This window comes from Schistocerca nitens, chromosome 2 (genome assembly GCF_023898315.1).
Source record: "Schistocerca nitens isolate TAMUIC-IGC-003100 chromosome 2, iqSchNite1.1, whole genome shotgun sequence".
Taxonomy (NCBI): domain Eukaryota; kingdom Metazoa; phylum Arthropoda; class Insecta; order Orthoptera; family Acrididae; genus Schistocerca; species Schistocerca nitens.
In genome coordinates this window covers 602,717,857-602,741,344 of record NC_064615.1, presented here as the reverse complement: position 1 = coordinate 602,741,344, position 23,488 = coordinate 602,717,857, and the positions used below count along the sequence as shown (strand labels likewise).

General features: G+C 41.5%; 1 protein-coding gene across 1 annotated transcript in view; it reads right to left on the bottom strand.

Annotated features, from left to right (window-relative positions):
- Positions 1–23,488, bottom strand: part of LOC126235188 (protein takeout-like) — a 103,436-nt gene that overhangs the window by 39,032 nt on the left and 40,916 nt on the right. The window contains exons 4-5 of the mRNA XM_049943918.1: positions 8,473–8,606; positions 8,226–8,378 (exon numbers count right to left, since the gene is read on the bottom strand). Coding sequence (XP_049799875.1) covers positions 8,226–8,378; positions 8,473–8,606 — 287 coding nt within the window. The remainder of the gene's footprint in view (positions 1–8,225; positions 8,379–8,472; positions 8,607–23,488) is intronic.

Genomic DNA, 23,488 nt, shown 5'->3' with positions numbered 1-23,488 from the left:
CTACTTCGAGCATCATGAGTTATTTTGCTCCCCAAATAGCAAAACTCCTTTACTACTTTAAATGTCTCATTTCCTAATCTAATTCCGGTAGCATCACCCGATGTAATTCGACTACATTCCATTATCCTCGTTTTGCTTTTGTTGATGTTCATCTTATATCCTCCTTTCAAGACACTGTCCATTCCGTTCAACTGCTCTTCCAAGTCCTTTGCTGTCTCTGACAGAATTACAATGTCATCGGTGAACCTCAAAGTTTTTATTTCTTCTCCATGGATTTTAATATCTACTCCGAATTTTTCTTTTGTTTCCTTTACTGCTTGCTCAATATACAGATTGAACAACATCGGGGAGAGGCTACAACCCTGTCTCACTCCCTTCCCAACCACTGTTTCCCTTTCATGCCCGTAGACTCTTATAACTGCCATCTGGTTTCTGTACAAATTGTAAATAGCCTTTCGCTCCCTGTATTTTACCCCTGCCACCTTTAGAATTTGAAAGAGAGTATTCCAGTCAACATTGTCAAAAGCTTTCTCTAAGTCTACAAATGCTAGAAATGTAGGTTTGCCTTTCCTTAATCTTTCTTCTAAAATAAGTCGTAGGGTCAGTATTGCCTCACGTGTTCCCATATTTCTACGGAATCCAAACTGATCTTCGCCGAGGTCGGCTTCTACCAGTTTTGCCATTCGTCTGTAAAGAATTCGCGTAAGTATTTTGCAGCCGTGACTTATTAAACTGATAGTTCGATAATTTTCACATCTGTCAACACCTGCTTTCTTTGGGATTGGAATTATTATATTCTCCTTGAAGTCTGAGGGTATTTCGCCTGTCTCATACATCTCGTCCACCAGATGGTACAGTTTTGTCAGGACTGGCTCTCCCAAGGCTGTCAATAGTTCTAATGGAATGTTGTCTACTCCCGGGGCCTTGTTTTGACTTAGGTCTTTCAGTGCTCTATCAAACTCTTCACGCAGTATCATATATCCCATTTCATCTTCATCTACATCCTCTTCCATTTCTATAAAATTGTCCTCAAGTACATTGCCCTTGTATAAAACCTCTATATACTCCTTCCACCTTTCTGCTTTCCCTTCTTTGCTTAGAACTGGGTTGCCATCTGAGCTCTTGATATTCATAGAAGTGGTTCTCTTTTCTCCAAAGGTCTCCTTAATTTTCCTGTAGACAGTATCTCTCTTACACCTAGTGATATAAGCCTCTACATCCTTACATTTGTCCTCTAGCCATGCCTGCTTAGCCATTCTGCACTTTCTGTCGATCTCATTTTTGAGACGTTTGTATTCCTTTTTGCCTGCTTCATTTACTGCATTTTTATATTTTCTCCTTTCGTCAATTAAATTCAATATTTCTTCTCTTACCCAAGGATTTCTACTAGCCGTCGTCTTTTTACCTACTTGGTCCTCTGCTACCTTCACTACTTCATCCCTCAGAGCTACCCATTCTTCTTCTACTGTATTTCTTTCCCCCATTCTTGTCAATTGTTCCCTTATGCTCTCCCTGAAACTCTGTACAACCTCTGGTTTAGTCAGTTTATCCGGGTCCCATCTCCTTAAATTGCCACCTTTTTGCAGTTTCTTCAGTTTTAATCTACAGTTCATAACCAATAGATTGTGGTCAGAGTCCACATCCGCCCCTGGAAATGTCTTACAATTTAAAACCTGGTTCCTAAATCTCTGTCTTACCATTATATAATCTATCTGATACCTTTTAGTATCTCCAGGCTTCTTCCATGTATATAACCTTCTTTTATGATTCTTGAACCAAGTGTTAGATATGATGAAGTGTCGCTCTGTGCAAAATTCTACCAGGCGGCTTCCTGTTTCATTTCTTACCCCCCATCCATATTCACCTACTATCGAATTACAGTCTTTGGTATCTCGAACAAAACCTTACATTTTGAACCAGTCTCGTATTTTCTGAGTAAAGCGCAATGGTGATACTGGAGGAAAACGGCTGTTTCAACATGCTTCAGAAGTTTACGCACGGATTACTTTTTGACATACGTAATGCCATTTTCGAATTTTTGAGGGTAATATAATTTCGAGAACAATTTTTAAAATTATTACTTGTTGAGTGTTAATGGGGTATACTGTATCGACGTCTTCTAAACAACGCCTGACGAAAAAGACAATAAATAAAAAAATTGAATGAAAAAGACGAGGCTGTTCGCATGACTAAAAAGAATATGTTGTATTAAGACAGAATTTTCTCTGCGTGTTTATTGTTTACTTTAGTTAAATTTTTTCCGTTATCTGAAATTCGTATCTTTTATATATTGAACTTGTATATATTTTGTAATTTAAGAACAGTGCCTATTGAAATCCATATACAATCAGGGTAACAGGGAGTAGTGGAGTCGAGAGAGAAATATGGCGTTTGCTGGTTTGGTCGGTGGCACGATGCGCGAGAGGGCCAAAAAGTTACACGAAATGATACTAAGAGCTATTATTTGTGTAGAATGATGTTGAAAGTCAAGAACGGTAAAATCAAGGCAGGAGAAATGGCATTCTGGTAAATTGTTTGGTGACGTGATGCCTGAGAGACATTTGTAAAAAACACAAAAAGTTTATCATTTTTGAGGAAAGCAGTTTAAGATGACTTTAGACTGTTGGATTTTGAAGGGTTAAGTATAAGAGGAATTGCTAAAGAACGTGTTTATTCGCCGTGCTGTAATTAAACAAGAAAGAACGTTGTCAATACAATTTTTCTGGGTTTGTGACCACATTGTCAATACGTAAAACTATATATTGACAATATGATCAAAAACCCAGAAAAAATTTATTGACTGTGACAATGGCCGCGGAAGCCTACGTTTATAAGAAAGAACGTTATTGGAGGGGTCATTTGTACAAACAATATTGTGAATGGAAGAATAAGAGTGTGTGGTTAAATTATAGGAGAACATACTTGCACATCGGATTTAGTAAGCGATCGATCATGTGTTCAATTACGAATGAAACCGGTGGCCGGGAGCAATTAATATCCATCCTGTCACAAAACGTTCGATGGATGTTTGATTCCTGGGAACTGCTAAATTACAGCAATGCATCACTCATTGAGCTTTATCGATCATTTTAACTGTGAATTTCACTATGTTCAAAATTGAGGAATCGCTATACTGGCTATAGACAGCCAGTGGACTAGAGATCGTAGCATAACTCGCCAGCTTCCTTGTGTACCTCTTTGGGCACCGAAAAATATTGACAGTAAACAGAGTTGCGAGCAAAATAAACGGTGCAAACATCAATTCACACACATACACACACACACACACACACACACACACACAAATAAATACATACACATACACAAAATTTTAATGTCTGACCGGCACGATGGATGATATTGTCCCAGAAATAAACTGATATAGTTCTACTCCCTCAGTCCAATTGTCAGGCGAATGCCGGAACAGGTAATCTCCTCCCATTTTTTCCAAATGGGAACCAATCTACCCCGCTCCCAAGCGCACTGGGACATAATACTGTAAAGAACCGCGACAATATAATAAGACAGATCTCAAACATCCCTCTCTACTCTCTAGAGTAGAGAATAAGAAGCGTAAAAAAAGAAAAGAAACACGTTTTGTAGAAGGCCAATAAATTCAGAGCCAAAGAACAACGCACAACCTTGTTGTTGGCTGCCACTAAAGCGATAATCTTTTTTAAAAACCAGCAGTAAACTCATTAATAACCTGTAGTGTTACGAATTTTCTAGCAGCCAGTGTTATGTATTCGAAAGAATTTTATATTCGTTGTGAACTGAATTTTACGTAAAAGTAAAGATCAACAGTGGGAGGAGAACAACAAAGAAGAAAAGATACATTTATAGTTCGATTTCTAACAGTGATGAACTGAGACTGACGGTTTAAATTTGGCTATTACCAAATATTTTTGTTATTGGTGTTCACTTTGAAAATAAAACTTGTTTGAGTCTACACACGTCTCCTTGCACTGCTTACAACATTTTTGAATGACATTTTCAAAGGCTCCGCTGTGTTTTTCTTCCGGGAGAGAGCTATAACACATATAATACATTCATAGTAAACTGATTATTAGTTAGTTTAATGTTCAATAGATCATTTGCACGATAAAAAATAGTAATATGGAAGAAGTCATTTTTCATTCACATCGCAAATTAATTTGTGAATATAGCCAAATTCTGAATATTTATAATTTATTATTATTATTATTATTATTATTATTATCATTAAATACACAGATGTGAGTTAATAATTTCTAGCCACCGCTTTTTATACGTTACGATAACACGAATTATTCTACAGACTGCAAGTGTTGTCAAGGAGAAACTATTTTAGTTTGTTTCCAAATTGTATTGTGCTGTCTGTCAGTCATTTTATATCACTGGGTAAGTGATCAAAAATTCCAGTTGCAGCACTGAGCACCCCTTTCTGTGCTAAAGAGAACCTTAAAGTGGAATAATGAATGTCATTCTTCCTTCTAGTAGGGATTGTAATTATGTACATCATTGTTCCTCGTAACTACAGATATTTACAATAAACTTCATGAGGGAATAAATATATTGTGATGCCGTAGTTAGAATATTGCCGGCTGGTGTGACCGAGCGGATCTAGACGCTTCAGTCTGGAACCGCGCGACCGCTACTGTCGCAGGTTCGAATCCTGCCTCGGGCATGGATGTGTGTGACGTCCTTAGGTTAGTTAGGTTTAAGTAGTTCTAAGTTCTAGGGGACTGGTGACTTCAGATGTTAAGTCCCATAGTGCTCAGAGCAATTTGAACCAGTCAGAGTGCTCAACTTCGCAATCAGACGTCCGCACGATGTTTATGGGTGAGCACCACATATTATTCTTACAATACGTCTTTGAGCAATGAAGACTTTCTATCTTGAAGACGAGTTACCCCAGAACATAATTCCATATGCCATTACTGAATGGAAATACACTCCTGGAAATGGAAAAAAGAACACATTGACACCGGTGTGTCAGACCCACCATACTTGCTCCGGACACTGCGAGAGGGCTGTACAAGCAATGATCACACGCACGGCACAGCGGACACACCAGGAACCGCGGTGTTGGCCGTCGAATGGCGCTAGCTGCGCAGCCTTTGTGCACCGCCGTCGTCAGTGTCAGCCAGTTTGCAGTGGCATACGGAGCTCCATCGCAGTCTTTAACACTGGTAGCATGCCGCGACAGCGTGGACGTGAACCGTATGTGCAGTTGACGGACTTTGAGCGAGGGCGTATAGTGGGCATGCGGGAGGCCGGGTGGACGTACCGCCGAATTGCTCAACACGTGGGGCGTGAGGTCTCCACAGTACATCGATGTTGTCGCCAGTGGTCGGCGGAAGGTGCACGTGCCCGTCGACCTGGGACCGGACCGCACCGACACACGGATGCACGCCAAGACCGTAGGATCCTACGCAGTGCCGTAGGGGACCGCACCGCCACTTCCCAGCAAATTAGGGACACTGTTGCTCCTGGGGTATCGGCGAGGACCATTCGCAACCGTCTCCATGAAGCTGGGCTACGGTCCCGCACACCGTTAGGCCGTCTTCCGCTCACTCCCCAACATCGTGCAGCCCGCCTCCAGTGGTGTCGCGACAGGCGTGAATGGAGGGACGAATGGAGACGTGTCGTCTTCAGCGATGAGAGTCGCTTCTGCCTTGGTGCCAATGATGGTCGTATGCGTGTTTGGCGCCGTGCAGGTGAGCGCCACAATCAGGACTGCATACGACCGAGGCACACAGGGCCAACACCCGGCATCATGGTGTGGGGAGCGATCTCCTACACTGGCCGTATACCACTGGTGATCGTCGAGGGGACACTGAATAGTGCACGGTACATCCAAACCGTCATCGAACCCATCGTTCTACCATTCCTAGACCGGCAAGGGAACTTGCTGTTTCAACAGGACAATGCACGTCCGCATGTATCCCGTGCCACCCAACGTGCTCTAGAAGGTGTAAGTCAACTACCCTGGCCAGCAAGATCTCCGGATCTGTCCCCCATTGAGCATGTTTGGGACTGGATGAAGCGTCGTCTCACGCGGTCTGCACGTCCGACACGAACGCTGGTCCAACTGAGGCGCCAGGTGGAAATGGCATGGCAAGCCGTTCCACAGGACTACATCCAGCATCTCCACGATCGTCTCCATGGGAGAATAGCAGCCTGCATTGCTGCGAAAGGTGGATATACACTGTACTAGTGCCGACATTGTGCATGCTCTGTTGCCTGTGTCTATGTGCCTGTGGTTCTGTCAGTGTGATCATGTGATGTATCTGACCCCAGGAATGTGTCAATAAAGTTTCCCCTTCCTGGGACAATGAATTCACGGTGTTCTTATTTCAATTTCCAGGAGTGTATATCAACTTAGCGATTTGTCTCTTCCCAATATTTACAATAATTCTAAGTGCAAACGTTCTTTTAGGAGTTCTAAAATGTGCTTTTCTCAGTTTAAATTCTCGTCAATATGGACACCTAAAATTTCTGAATTTTCCTCCCTCTTTATTGTTTTCTCGTCGTGTGTTACGCTTATCATTAGTGTAGTACCTATAGATGTGCAGAACGGAAAATGTTGTCTTTTTAAAATTAAGAGTGAGACCATTTGCAGAAAACCAGTCAATGATACTGTTGAGGAGACTGATTACCATTTCTTCTGTTGCTGTCGTTCATTGTCGCTGAGCTACTCAAACAAGTTAGATTTTGTATGGACGGGAAAACAGTCGGGTACTAATACTGTACGACAAATAGCTTCTTAGTAATGCGAATTGTCTCCTATCCCTTTTATCAGAACTCGTACATCAATGTTAAACATAATACAACCCTGTGTGGCGATTAGCTCATGGCTCTCAGAGTAAATGAAGCCAAAAGGAACCCGTGTTCGTGTTATTTCTCATACGCCCACAAAATATTTAGTGACTGGAGAGAAGTCTAGCATGTGCTTGTTACACGGATTCTTCGTAGGGATTTTTCACTTGGAGTACTTGACTTGTAATATGTATCCTAACGGTAGGATCATGAAGACAACATTATGCCAAGGGAATAGGAAGCAGAAGAAGATGAGATGGGAGATATGATGCGTTGAGAGAAATTAGACAGAGCACTGAAAGACCTAAGTCGAAAAAAGGCCCGTGGCGAAGACGTTTCCCCAGAATTATTAAGTTTCTTCAGAGAGATGTAACAAAACTGTTCCGCCTGGTATCCAAGATGTATGAGTCAAACGAAATACTCCGACTTCTAGAATATTATAATAATTCCAATTCCAAAATAGCCAGGCCCTGACGGGTCTAAATATTATCCAGCTGTACCTTTAATAATAAGTCATGGTTGCAAGATATCAACGAGAGTTACTTACTGGATAATGTAAAAACTGGTAGAAGTTCACCTTGGGGAAGATACAGGGACGTAGAACATCAAAGGGAAACAGTAGCTGAGGCGGAACTGAGACAGGTTTGTAGCCTATCTCTGACGTTATTCAATCTACATTTTGAGTAAACAGTAAAGAAACCAAGGACAAGCTTGGAAAGGAAATTTAAGTTCAGGGAGTAGAAATAAAACTTTATGGATTGCCGATAACATCGACATTCTGTCAGAGACGGAAAACGACCAGGAAAATCAATTGAACGGAGTAGATAATGTCTTGAAAGGAAATTATTTGATGAACACGAACAAAGGTAAAACTAGGGCAATGCACTGTAGCCAAATTAAGACTTGCAGTTCTGAGGGTATTAGGTTAGAAAATGAGACGCTACAAATAGTACATGACTTGTGTTCTTTGAGCACCAAAATAAATGAGTATGGCCGAAGTAAAGAGAATATAAAACGCAGATTGACAAAATATAAATTGAAACGTTAGGAAGTCTTTTCTGGAGGTATTTGTCCGGAGTGCAGCCTTGGAAAGAAGTGAATCATGGACGATAAACAATTCAGTCAAGATGAGAATAGAAGCTTTTGAAATGAATTTAGTGCTACAGGACAATGCCGAAAATTAGATAGGCAGACTGGAGTGTCAACATTTGCAAAACGTCTAAAAGGAACATATGCATCGGACATTTAGGACGCCTCAACTACGTAGTGACGTGGAAATGAGAAATATTTTTGAAAATAAGAGTAGAAGAAAGTGACAAAAACTGTGGTAAAATCTGACCCTCTGAAATTACTCAAACGTTATTAAAATCGTGGCTATTTAGGCTGAAAACATGGACATTACAGGAAGTACCGTTGCAACATACCTAGTTTCTTGTCGCCGTTGAAGAGGTTTTCGAAGTGTGCACCACCATTAGCTGCAGTCACCCTTAACGTGTGCTCCTTGCCTCTGATGTACTGCTTGCCGTCAGGTTTCCTGAATAGGTCGTGTTTGAACGTGTAAGATGCGTGCACACCGTCTGAAACACACAGTGCCCTCTGAAGAGACAAGCTGTTACAGCACTTTTTGATTTTTTCCATTCTTATTTAACAGTGAGCTGTAAACTTGCTTACCAAGAGTGATATTTGCTTTCCCTTTTCCCGTAATCGGTACCACCAATACCTTCCCCTGGATCTCATAGTTTCCCACAATTTCAACATGTGGTACAGACAGGTTGATTTTCATAGTGTGCGTTGGTATTTCCAATCTGGAAAGTTAAACAGGGAATAATTGCTAGACATCTTATGCTCTCAGAGGGTAGGGAGGAAAATTTTCAAAATGATCATAAAAGTTCAGCATATATTACAGCAGATGTCCTTAACTGTAAGGAAAGCTGCTGTTGCAGCAGTTTCTCTCAAGCAAAATACAGGTATCGTGGCTGATGTTGTTCGCCATTCTGGTTGTTAAAAAGCTCGAACCTCCTTCTACACCTTCACAAACACAGACAGTATCATGCTAGAGAATCTACACTGCCTGACAAAAAAAAAAAAAAAAAAAAAAAAAAAAAAAAAAAAAAAAGAGGGGGCACCCACGAGACATGGTCAGATGTATAGGTAGACTCATACACGTACACACCATGGGCGGGTTTGTAAACGATTACAGTTGCCATCCTGTGTAACGGCCAGCAGAGTGTGTTAGTGTTATTCGTTGTTGTTAGAGGACTTGTTATGTTATGTAAGAGGCATGAATAGCGCCAGATGTTAAGTGCTCACTGTGAAGGGCAAGGGATGCAGCATACTCGTTTGAGACAGCATTATCAGCATCTGACTGAGTTTGAAAAGGCCTCACTGCGTGTCTCCATTTAGATGGCTGATCAAATCGAACAATAACCAAATTTTTAGGCGGCTGTATGTGACAGTGGCCAAATATTGGACTGCATAGGAACATGAGGGTAGGCATATTTATTGTCAAGGTTCCATCTGACTATCACGAGAGAGGATCGTTTTATTATGCGCTAAGCACATTATAATACCTTCATATCTGTACGTGCCATCTGAGAGCAAGTAATGGACTCCCTGTAACATGTGTCCTCCTGAATGAGATTGTCACTCTGCAGTTTGGAAGGTAGGAGACGAGGTACTGGCAGAAGTAAAGCTGTGAGTACCGGGCGTGAGTCGTGCTTCGGTAGCTCAGTTGGTAGAGCACTTGCCCGCGAAAGGCAAAGGTCCCGAGTTCGAGTCTCGGTCGGGCACACAGTTTTAATCTGCCAGGAAGTTTCATGTGTCCTCCTGTTACATTGATCGGGAACTAGCAGCAGCCAGGCCAGGGAACTACCATGCCATACGTGGGCTGCCATTAACGTCACAACACAAACACTTGCCTTTGAAGTGGTGTCATGATTCGGAAGCAAGGGCTGCTGATGAGTCGCATCTTACTGTGTTCAGCAATGAATCATGGTTCTGCACTATCCCAGATGACCACCGTCAGCGAACATGGTGGCAACCTGAAGAACCCATTCTGTTAAAGTTTTGGAGAGGAACAGCAGTGTCACTCTTGGCGTCATAGTGCGAGGGGCATCCGGTGACGGCGGGAAATGATTCCAGGAACATTGACAGCACAATCGTATGACACGGATACCCTGCATCCTAGTGTATTATTCCTCGACTGACAGTATCATGATGCCTTTTTTCAACAGGACAATACTTCCCCACCAATGGTACATGTCTCTGTAAACTGGATGTGTGAAGTTGATGTACTCCCATGGCCAGCAAGATCTTCAGAGCTGTCCTTGAAAGAAGATGTGAGGGACCTGCTCGAACACTAGCTGCGTCCCAGTGCTAGACGCAGCAGTTAATGGGCCATCATGCTTCAGAAGAGGATACAATTGCTTTACGAATCCCTTTCCAATCGAATACGAGCATGCATCCAGATCAGAGGGGAGGGGGCAACATCATATTGATAAGTGAGCTTGTACTGCGAAGATCTTTGCAAATTTTTGAAATCACTGAAATACTATCACATATCCTCTCAACCCATAAAGTTTCATTTCATTTTCTGTTCCCCATCTGGACGCTTTTTTTGTCAGACAGTGTATTTTTAAGTCTATGTATTATAAAATTTTAAGTGACTACTGCAGTATTGATAGATCTAAACTGGGAAATTCCCTTAGTTCCTCACTTGTATTCCTGACTGTATACTGAATACTTTCTTACCTAATACAGTAGCAATTTACACTACTGGCCATTAAAATTGCCACACCAAAATGAAATGCAGATGATAAAAGGGTATTCATTGGACAAATATATTATACTAGAACTGACATGCGATTACATTTTCACGCGATTTGAGTGCATAGATCCTGAGAAATCAGTACCCAGAACAACCACCTCTGGCCATAATAACGGCCTTGATACGCCTGGGAATTGAGTCAAACAGAGCTTAGATGGCGTGTACAGGTACAGCTGCCCATGCAGCTTCAACACGATACCACAGTTCATCAAGAGTAGTGACTGGCGTATTGTGACGAGCCAGTTGCTCGGCCACCATTGACCAGAAGTTTTCAGTTGGTGAGAGATCTGGAGAATGCTGACCAAGGCAGCAGTCGAACATTTTCTGTATCCAGAAAGGCCCGTACAGGACCTACAACATGCGGTCGTGCATTATCCTGGTGAAATGTAGTGTTTCGCAGGGATCAAATGAAGGGTAGAGCCACGGGTCGTAACACATCTTAAATGTAACGTCCACTGTTCAAAGTGCCGTCATTGCGAACAAGAGGTGACCGAGACGTGTAACCAATGGCACCCCATACCATCACGCCGGGTGATACGCCAGTATGGCGATGACGAATACACGCTTCCAATGTGCGTTCACCGCGATGACGCCAAACACGGATGCGACCATCATGATGCTGTAAACAGAACCTGGATTCATCCGAAAAAATGACGTTTTGCCATTCGAGCGCCCGGATTCGTCGTTGAGTACACCATCGCAGGTGCTCCTATCTGTGATGCAGCGTCAAGTGTAACCGCAGCCATAGTCTCTGTTTGCTGCTGCAAACGTCGTCGAACTGTTCGTGCAGGAGAGCTTCTGTAAAGTTTGGAAGGTAGGAGACGAGGTACTGGCAGAAGTAAAGCTGTGAGTACCGGGCGTGAGTCGTGCTTCGGTAGCTCAGTTGGTAGAGCACTTGCCCGCGAAAGGTGAAGGTCCCGAGTTCGAGTCTCGGTCGGGCACACAGTTTTAATCTGCCAGGAAGTTTCATGTTCGTGCAGATGGTTGTTGTCTTGTAAACGTCCCCATCTGTTGACTCAGGGATCGATACATGGATGCACGATCCGTTACAGCCATGCGGATAAGATGCCTGTCATCTCGACTGCTAGTGATACGAGGCCGTTGGGATCCAGCACGGCGTTCCGTATTACCCTCCTGAACCCACCGATTCCATATTCTGCTAACAGTAATTGGATCTCGACCAACGCGAGCAGCAATGTCGCGATACGATAAACCGCAATCGCGATAGGCTACAATTCGACCTTTATCAAAGTCGGAAACGTGATGGTACACATTTCTCCTTACACGAGGCATCACAACAACGTTTCACCAGACAACGCCGGTCAACTGCTGTTTGTGTATGAGAAATCGGTTGGAAACTTTCCTCATGTCAGCACGTTGTACGTGTCGCCACCGGCGCCAGCCTTGTGTGAATGATCTGAAAAGCTAATCATTTGCATATCACAGCATCTTCTTCCTGTCGGTTAAATTTCGCGTCTGTAGCACGTCATCTTCGTGTTGTAGCAATTTTAATGGCCAGCAGCCTATAATGCACAATGGTATTATGAGGGTACTTGACCAGATGAGACGTCAGCACACTCAGAAATGCTTCGTTGTGGCGATTCTCTTTTTGCTATTCAGTGTATCTATCTAACAAAAAAAAAATAAGGCCAGAAGGTGTGCAATATCCTTATCTGCCCACAAAAACATTGAGAGAAAGTGTCATTCAGCCTGGAATTTAGGAACATGGAAATTCAGGAGGATGAGTTAGCTTTTGTGCAGTTAATGTACCTGTAGGAGTGACATTGACAAAATGCGTCATCAGTTTGCATGCCAACACCTTGCTGTTCAGATTCCAAATTATGTGTCAGTGAGAGTAAGAATCACTGAAAGCGAGGGACTAAGCTGTAGCCAGTAAAACCAGCTTTTTTGAGGTACCGAAGAGAAATGGAGTTCTCCTCAAGCTGAAAAACTGTCCTCTGGCAATGGGTTTCTTTCCTGGGGTGTTCCGCCACAGTTCCACGTGGTAAAATTACTCTTGCAATGCACCCAGTAAACCGACTCATGAGGAGGGTAACTCCAGGCATCTCAATAACTAGGTACCCCAAAGGAAAAGGAGTTCTTCAGTAGTCAATAAGATGTACTCAGTGATCTGACATTGCAGAACACACTGTCCCAACACATATGAAAAGAGAAGATATGACACATTACAACACTGACAACGCTTCTGGAGACGCTGATCTACTGGGAAAGATATGATGTCATGATATCTCAATAGTTACAACTGGCATGTCAGACCTGTTATAACTTAGTGAGCGGGAACACAGCCAAATCAGAAACACTATCCCAAAGGTCGGCAATACAATTACTGAAATTTCTTTCGAAAGCCAAATTTTTATACTTTTACTCAAAGATAGCACATTGTTATGAAATGGATTACGGTACTATTGAACTAGCGTTTGCTATGAACGTTTTCAGTCTCACTGAGATACATTCTCTGAGGTCAACCCCTTCCAACTCTCCCATACACTTCATAATGTTTATAAGTACCACGAATAAATAATTAATATACACATATTTATTACCCATAAGAATGTGAAGTGCGTGGCCTACGTTAGTTTCCCAGATAATAGGCTGTGAAGATTAAATAAATAGACGAAACGAGAAGTTATTTATTTTTTCTCCTTTCCTTCATCCTCTGTATATTCAAACAATTTCAACATATCTTTCTCATTACTCGACCCCGCACCTTCACTCACTCCACAACGCTCTCTAAAATTAACTTAATAAACTTTAAGTAAAGGTTTAAGTCTTAGTTAAAGTATGAATGGCAATATCACAATAGCGATATAATGGTTATAGTTTCATCATAAGTCGCTTTTTTATTTCTTGATGGTGATTGTTTTTGGACACCTTTGCCCATTTTCAAACAATCTTACAAATAAAATCACAGTTGGCCTGACAGTTTTATACAAACAAGACATACATATTTGCAATACAATTATATTAAACTAATATATATGCGAGGTATACAGATTTGTCATGGTTATTTAGTTTTATGAGTTGCATGATTAATTGCATACCGTATTGTATGTGTGACAATACAGGCAGAAGTCTATGTACAAAACTCCCCCTGCAGTGATGGTAAAAGTTGTACTCTGGCCGACTCAACAAAAGTAAGTAGACCACACAAGACAGGCATTGGAGAAATGGTATGCACAGACACCGGTGGTTACCGTGTAAAACCCATGCTTTTTTTTTAATTTTTGAGTCATCAGTCTTCTGACTGGTTTGATGTGGCCCGCCACGAATTCCTCTCCTGTGCCAACCTCGTCATCTCAGAGTAGCATTGCAGCCACAGCCTACATCTTCAATTATTTGCTCCATATACCCTAATCTCTGTTGCCCTCTACAGTTTTTACCCTCTACAGCTCCCTCTAATACCTGGAAGTTATTCCGTGAGGTCTAAACAGATATCCTACCATCTTGGTCCTTCTTCTTGTCAGTGTTTCCCATGTATTTCTTTCCTCGTCGGTTCTCTGGAGGGCTTCCTCATTCTTTACCTTATCCGTCCACCTAATTTTCAACATTCTTCTGTAGAACCACATCTTAAATGCTTCGATTCTGTTCTGTTCCTGTTTTCCCATAGTCCATGTTTCACTACCATATAATGCTACACTCCAAACGTACATTCTCAGAAGTTTATTCCTCAGTTTAAGGCCTACGTTTGATACTAGTGGACTTCTCTTGGCCAGGAAAGTCCTTTGTAGACTACGAGCTGCGGACAGGTGGGGGACTAGTCCAGAATCTTTTGCTCATGGAGAGATCTTCATGACAGTTTTTCAGTAACAGGGCACATGTCCTGTGGATACGTATTATGTGTCTTTCAAGCAGTGATTTCCATTGCCCTCTGCATCCTCAGCTGTTGATTACTGCTGATTCTTCCGCCTTTAGGGGTAGCTCCCAAGGGCTGAACCTCAGTCTGCACCTGCGCCCTCTTTGATGACGCCGTTGGCCGAATGAGGGTGACTTCTAATGTCATTTCTGATGATTTTTTATTAAATATTTAAGCGATGGCGGGGTTCGAACCCAGGACCGAGGATGTTTTGATAACTAATCAAAGACGGTAGCCCTGGACCCTAGAGGCCGCTGACAGCGGCGCGCGTAAAAAAAAAAAAATGTTTACTGACTAAACAGTGCATTCTTTTTCTTTCATTAATTTAATGTAGACTTAAAAACGCCACGATGGCAAAAAAAAGTTTTTGTTAAGGCCAGTCATTTGTCTCCAATGGGTCGAATTACGGCGAAGTTCTATGCGTTACGTCACGACATGACATTACTTGCAAAAGACGCTACAGTTGCAAGAGCTGCGCTGAATAGTTGTACTGTTATGCATTAAACATAATTGATGTCCAGTTCTGAAGAAGTTACATGTGTTTACTATAACACAAGACCAAAAAGTGCGGCAGCACCCGCTCCATAAAGAAGTAAACCTGCCAATTGCAGACCTATATTTTATCTGCAGCATGCTGCAGTTTAGAAAATGTAGTTTAGTTGTAAAATTAAATTATGAGATTTCTATGAAATTAAATCATGCCAATGAGTGAAGAACACTAATGTGAACAATGGCGTTGCATCTCCATGGACAGTTGAGTAAGTCACGTTTCTATGCCATTGTTTTTAATTTCAGGCGTAATTCCAAGTTCTAATCAATAAGACTTCTTCTCAGTTTATTCTTGAGAAGGCTCATGCTTGAAAATGGTTGTTTGCATGAATATGTGGGAACATCGAGAGCTGTGAAAGGCGAAAACCTCTCTGACGCCCCAGGGAGAAGATCGTTGAGGGAGAAAAAGAAGAGACAATCAGTGCGTTTTCAACGTTGTAACGGTGTGGAAGCTCTGTAAATTCGCTCTGTGCAATAAAACCATTCATGCCGTGTCGTATGTAATTCGGTGATGGTTCTAGTATACCTTAGTACCCCACTTTCACACCGGTGACCCTGACGTGATATGGCGGCTGGTCCCGGCGGAGGTTCGAGTCCTCCCTTTGGCATGGGTGTGTGTGTGTGTGTTTGTCCTCAGGATAATTTAGGTTAAGTAGTGTGTAAGCTTAGGGACTGATGACCTTAGCAGTTAAGCCCCATAAGATTTCACACACATTTGAAAATTTTTTTGACGTGATATGAACATGCAACCTCCCGCTCCCTAGCACCCGAGCTGTCAGAATGCCGTCGGACGGAATCATACTGTCGCACGATGACACCTGCCTCCACAGTGCCAACAGGACGAAGGCTATGCTTCGTAGATTTGGTTGGTAAGCACTGCACCGTCTTCCGTACAGCCTGGATCATTCACAGTGTGATTTTCATATCTTTGGTGACCTGAAGAAAGACATGCGTGGACGTCAGTTACTGTCAGATGAGTAAGTGCAACTCTGGTTGCGGTTGTGGATCTCGTCTCCAGTGAGATAAATGTCTTGACACGTGTGGTGGTTACCTTTGAATGGAACCATTCTATGGTCACTTTGTGGCGGGTGTTGGATTTTCATTTGACTGCTACTCATATACATTTAAACTTATTAACGAATGTCTAAATGAAAACTGAACTTTTCGGACCTGTGGAAGTAACAGTACCGTATAGTACTTTTTCAGACAGCTAATTTGTGTATAGTTTAGTGCGAAGGGAAACGAGCCAGAGACTGTAACACGAAAACCGCTGAAGGGATTGTAATGCCATCGCCTATCGAAGAAAGTGTAGTCTCTGTAAGAGCGTTGTGAACCATACTCGTCGCTAGAGTGACACGGGGAAACACGAACGAACGAAGAGCGAGCACGTACACGCGTCTATTGTCCACTGGATTCAGTAATGCTGAAAACAGAGAAATGGAGAGTTCAAAAGGAAAGCGAAGGGGTATAGTGCGTCCCCTGACAGCGGAAGGAGCATAGCGAATGGAAATTCATCAAAGAATGGTAAAAGTGTTCGAAGAGCGCTGCATGTCCGTTGCAAGGGTCAGGGCGTTGCGCAAATGATTCAAAAGAGAATGAAAGCCGTTGGTCAACGACGAACGGACTGGAAATCCACACCACTTGACCAATGCCACGGTCCAGCCGTTGGACGCCCTTATTAGTGAAGACCGGTGAGTTACGTTGACAGCCATTCCCACAGAGGTCAGACTGAGCATGAGAACTGCTACGGACATGCAGTATTCTCCGTACACTTGTGACATTCTTCGATGAATTTCCATTCGCCACACTCCTTCCACTGTGAGGAAACGCACCCCATCTCTTTGCTCTTAATTTACAGCCTCTATTTCTCTGTTTTCAGCACTACTGAGTGCTATGGACGTCGACGTGTGCACGACTTCACCCTGCCGTCACGTAAGTGCGATCCCATGTCTCTCTAGCGGCGAGTTCGTGTCCTCAGCGCTCTTATAGTGACCACTCATTCTTCCGTAGACATTGGCATTAGAATTCCTTCGGCGGTTTTCATTTTACAGCACTCGGCTCGTTCCTTTTTGAATGCACCTAATTTTTTGTAAAACATCAAACGAAAAACGCCTTCAGTCGTCTATATTTCCAATATTAGTTTATTTTTGCTAAGTGTTTCGGCGTTACACTACGCCATCTTCAGGCCCCTGTGTAAAGACAACAAACAATAACAGCAGTGTAAACTACACAACGAAAGGGACGGTGTAAAATTTAAGAAATCAAATTGTATACAGTCGTAATACATAGTAAACATGTGACAAAAACCAAACTGTGCAGCGAGTGACATCAAAGTTAAAGATAAATTAAGGTTAAAATGAGAGACAAACTGCAGGGACCATTCCTGACTGGAAATGGAGGGAAAAAAGGTCCTATGAACTTATATCCGTAAATAGACGGTGTGCGTGCAACGACAACAAATCGTCCCGGAACACACCATAGAGCTGCATCGCATCCACGTCACAATGGACGTCCAAACTGGCCCCCGTGGAATGCAATGCACGCGTTCACACATACCTGTCATGTAACGTACACATAATCTTACTTTGGCTTACGCTATGTTGGCGGGTCACTTGCCTGAAGCTTGTACTAGGGCTCGTCTCAATACCCTGTAGAACTTGGTCACCCAAATCTGGTGTACACACAGTCCGCCGCCTCCCTGCATGATCATCTATCTGAAAGGACCCAATACCTCAAAAACGCCCAAAAAAGGCTTGAAATGTTGTGTGATGTGGTCGGTGTCTGTGAGAGTACTTGTTCTTTGCATAGCCGTGCTGCCTCTTGACCGTTTCTATCTGCTTGGCCGTATACCAATACCATCTCGGCTTGTTCCCGACATGAATGCCGGACAATTTTGCTTCTTACAGTATCCTGCCTCAATCACAGAGCCAATAACAAATAAGGAACACACAACACGTGGTTAAGGGAACTTCCATTCGTCAGCGCCATCTATCGTCGCAACGGCGCTGTTCTGGACACATATTCATAGGACCTTTCTTTCTCCGTTTCCAGTCAGGAATCCGCCCTGAAGTTAGTCGCTGTTATTAATGTTCATAATGTGTATAGCAGTAAAGAGAAGGACTTGGGAGAGCAGTTGAACGGAATGGACAGTGATTTGAAAGGAGGGTATAAGATGAACATTAACAAAAGCAAAACGAGGTGATGCTGAGGGAATTAGATTAGGAAATGAGACACTTAAAGTAGTAAAGGAGTTTTGCTGTTTGGGGAGCAAAATAACTGATGATGGTCGAAGTAGAGAGGATATAAAATGTAGAATGGCAATGGCAAGGAAAGCGTTTCTGAAGAAGAAACATTTGTTAACATCGAGTATAGATTTAAATGTCAGGAAGTCGTTTCTGGAAGTATTTGTATGGAGTGTAGCCAGGTATGGAAGTGAAACGTGGGCGATAAATAGTTTAGACAAGAAGAGAATAGAAGCTTTCGAGATGTGGTGCTACAGAAGAATGCTGAAGATTAGATGGGTGGATCACATAGCTAATGAGGAGGTATTGAATAGAATTGGGGAGAAGAGGAGTTTGTGGCACAACTTGACTAGAAGAAGGGATCGGTTGGTAGGACATGTTCTGAGACATCGAGGGATCACCAATTTAGTATTGGAGGGCAGCGTGGAGGGTAAAAATTGTAGAGGGAGACCAAGGGATGAATAAACTAAGCAGATTCAGAAGGATGTAGGTTGCAGTAGGTACTGGGAGATGAAGAAGCTTGCACAGGATAGAGTAGCATGGAGAGCTGCATCAAACCAGTCTCAGGACTGAAGACCACAACAACAACAGTAAAGAGAACCTTGTAATGTTATGTGAGCCTCACTGCCATTTTTTAAAACTAATTTGTGCATGATTTTATTCTGAGAAGCTCAGTAATGTATGTAAATACCGTAAAGGTAAATGTGAATCAAAAAGTAATTGAAGTGAAGTGAAGCGAAGCGCAGCTGGACAGCAAGAAACTCTTTAGCGCGCAATCCCCACAACGATAGTAGTTGTAAATCTTTGAGTATGGACTACAAAAAAATTATTTATTAAAAAAAGAGGACTGTTAATCTGTATCTTGTGGAAAGAGGACGTGTTGTTAGGCCGTCGCTCAGAACGTATTGTTACATGTTGTTGTAGTGATAAAACTGACTAAAGTACGAGTAAGAGTTACCAAACATTTATGTATACAAATTTTCTGGAAGTGAAGAATAGAAACATCTTGTTTTCGGAAAAGGAGGTGAACTTCATTGTCGTCGCCGGCTATCAATCGACAGAATTGTAAGTGTACAAAGTTCACTAAAATACAGCAAAGGAAATGCATTCTCTATAGTTTTCATTCAATACGTAACAACCTCTCATAATTTCTTAATCGGATTATGTTCTTGTACAATAGTATGGTGCTGAACTCCACTGACCAATTTTGATGTAGCAGGACGTGTAGTTTGAAGGAAGTTTGTGTGCCAAGCAATCTCCTTTTCTCGCGAAAAGCAGGTTGCTGTTTGATCGTATTTACTTACAACAGTGGTCCCTTAGGTATGATAAGCTACGAAAACTTGGGCTCAAAGCTATCCGCAATATGGCCAGGTAACCAACAGAGTCGTACTTTAAATATTAAAGAACAATAACTTTCTCCAAATTATAATACGTCATCAACTGGTGCAGAAGCTGATCATTTAAGGAGGCAGCAACCAAAATTCAGGTACCAGTTACGACTTAAAGTCTCAATCAAAATCAATCTCTCTCTCTCTCTCTCTCCAAACTCATACATATATATTCATATTATTAAGGTAAAAGTCATTTTATAACCTACTAATCGGCGGTGAAAATTACATACTACACGTAGATAACCACGGAGTCACATATTGACAAATAACCAATACGTAATGCTAAAGTCACTGCCCGTGAATCAACTGAACCAAAATCATCAGAGTCATATGCTGACGAGTACGGTCTGAAGGTAAAATATTTATCTGGATCATACCCATCAGCATATGACTGTGATTGTTTTGCTTCAGTTGATTCACGGACATTGACATTAACATTACATCTGGTTGTTTGTCAACATGTGACACCGTTATCTATGCATAACATGTGACTTTGACCTCCGATTAGTAGGTTCTCTGTACTGTTAAATAACATACATATTTTGTTCCCTAGTTTATACTCATACAGTGTGCAACTGTTCATTCATTTTATTCCTTAAGTTGTCTTCAACTTTGATGTCACTCCCTGAACAGTTCAGTTTTTGTTACATGTTTACAACAAATTACCACAGTATATAATTTGATTTCTTAAATTTTACATCGTTCGTTTTGTTATGTTGTTTACAGTGTTATTATTGTTGTCTTTCCACAGGGTCTAAATATGACATAGTGTAATGCCAAAACTGGCAACAAAAATAGAATAAAATTGGAAATATAGACGGCTGAAGGTGTTTTTGATTCGACATTTTATACTGAACAGCTGAGGTCCCTCTCCCATCCCGTATAAAGACACCTTATTTTTGTTGTCTTGTCATGTTCAACATCCTCAAAAATCTCCTAATTACGAGCCTGCGGAATGTTCAGTCAGTTACATCAGTTATATCCAATCAACTAAGCCTTTCTTCCTCAACTTTCCATTAAGTCCCATGCAAGTCTGTTGCACATTCATACAGACCACACAGATTTATTACGATTCTAGCAACGTGTATCTGAATTCTTTCGAAGTGTGCTGACATGCCCACTTGATAAAGACTCCAAAGACCGAAGTATTACTATAGAACTGTTTACATTAATAAGCTGTGTTACAGACCAGTGGTGTTTCCTGAACCAGAGCTGAATCGTTGAGAAATAAACATTAGTGACATTAACAATTTTTGAGAACATTTCTCGTGGAGAAACAGCGGTCTGACTAAAGGTAGTTTAAAAATGGATTAAAAGCATTCCCCACCGCAAAAACATTTATTGCAATGGTAACCGGTTTCAACCAGTATTTCAGCATCCTCAGACCATCATACTGGAATACTAACATAGAATGGATTTAGAACAGTTGTTCCCAACCTGGGGCAAATACCCCCTGAGGAGTAAAACGAAATTTTCTGAGGAGTAAAAACTAAACGATGCGATTCTGTTTCAGTCACGAACCTAATTATTTGTCACAATTTTGCGAGACTAATATTGAATATACAAGTCATCAATAATTTCTTTTTCTGAATTAGTAGCATTAATCCGGTGAAGGTTACAGGTTCTGGACGTAGTCCACCCCCTACACACGTATGTTGTGCATTGTCCTGTACATAGCTCATGATAAAAGTGAGACATATACGTAACAAATACTAAGTGTCTCAAGAAAATGCCTTCTGCAAGTTGTAGACAGTACCTGCAATACTCCAGAAATTGCTCCATTATTCGCTTCGAAACAGATAAATGAGCTAATTGACAGCACGACACAGCAGTAACTACATAAGGGCTACTATAGTGCTGTACACAATATTATTATTATTATTATTACTTTCGATTATTCCCATTTAAGAGAGCGTTTGAACTTGAATTCCTTTATGATGTTTGTTTATGTTTCTTCCGAGCCCAAATTTTCTTCATGTGTTCACTGTGTTGTTTCTTTCGCTCCGCTGCCCATTTGCATCCTGCTCTCTTCTGTGTTGTGGTGTCAAATTTATGTTTTTTGATGATGTTCCTCAATTCAGTTCTATTTTCTGCATCGTTTACTGTTATGTGTGCTTGTCTGAGGTCCTCTTCAACTTCTTTTATCCATTTAGTTTTTCCCCTGCCTGAGCTGATGACTTTAAGAATTCGCTTTGAAATTCTCTTTTCATTCATCCTGTGGATATGTCCATAGAACTGCATTCTTCTTTTCCTTATTGTATCTGTAATCTTGTCTGTGTATTTATATTATTCTGATGTTGGTCTCTTCTTCCAGATTCCTTGCTCTTGTATCGGGCCAAAAATTTTCCTGAGAATTTTCCTTTATTGTTTCTCTGTTTCTTTGATTTTAGTTTGCCCACCTTTTTGTGTTGTTTCAGATGCATACAGTGCCTCCGGAAGTACGACAGTGCTGTAGTGCCTCAATTTTGCGTTAATGGATATGGACTTTTTGTTATAATAGTTCCACGTGAATTTATATGCTTTCTGTAGTTATTTTTATTCTTTCCTCGTTGGCCTTTAGGTTGATCCCTGATGGCTGGATGATTTCTCCCAGGTACTTAAAATGTGGTACTTGTACGATTTTCCCATGGGCTGTCACAATAGGCAATTTGTCTTGTGGCACTCCTTCTATGTACTGGGTTTTCTCATATGAGATTTGCAGGCCAGTTCTTTGTGCAATTTCGTGTAACTTCTCTATGGCGTTAGTGGCTTCTTTTCTATTATTTGTGAGGATTGCAAGGTCATCCGCAAAAGCTAAACACTTCACATTGAATCTATTATCTTTTCTAATGCCAATTTGGATTCCTTTGACTTCTTTTTCCCATGTCCTGATAATTTTTTCAAGAATGATATTAAAGAGTAATGGTGAAAGTCCGTCACCCTGTCGCACTCCAGTTTGGATTTCAAATGGTTCCGAGATATCCCCCATAAATTTAACCTCGGAGACTGTCAGTTAATGTTTCCCGAATGATTGCTCTTGTCTTTCTGTCAATGCTGAATTCTTCCAGCGTCTTGCAGAGCGCTACTCTGTCTATTGAGTCGTAAGCCTTTTTAAAATCTACAAAAGTGACCACTGTGTTTCCGGTGTTTCTCATCTGGAGAATCATTTTCAGATTCCAGATCCGCTCTGTGCATGATCGTCCCTTGCGAAAACCAGCCTGGTATTCCCCTATTTGTGGGTCAGCTTGTTCTTCTAATCTATTCATGAGAACTTTTGATAGGATTTTATATGTGACCGGTACGAGTGAGATACCCCTGTAATTATTTGGTTCAGTTTTGTCCCCTTTTTTGTGGAGTGGATGGATGAGTGCGCATTTCCATTCAGAAGGGATCTGTTCTGTTTCCCAAATGGTTAATATGATTTTGTGAATTTTTCCTGTTAATCTTACATCATTTAGTTTCCATAGTTCTGCAATAATTCCATCTTCTCCTGGGACTTTATATTATTATTATTATTTCTTTACTTTCTCAGACGTTAAGTCTGGTTAAGAATGGAAAGTGACGCGGACCTTGATCAAGCGTCACTTCCTATTAACTGTACGGTATGTGTTATATTGCATTTAGGAACTTCCGGGTAATTGAACATGTATCAATAATTACGGATTTCTGTAGTTGTATATATATGTTTGTATTATTATTATTATTACTATTACTATTAGTGGCTATGGTCAGACACAAAGCACTAACAGTCTGAAGTCTTCCAATTTCTGCCATTTCAGAGGTAAGGAATGCAGCACGAACAGTAAGCATAGTGCGCACATTTGAT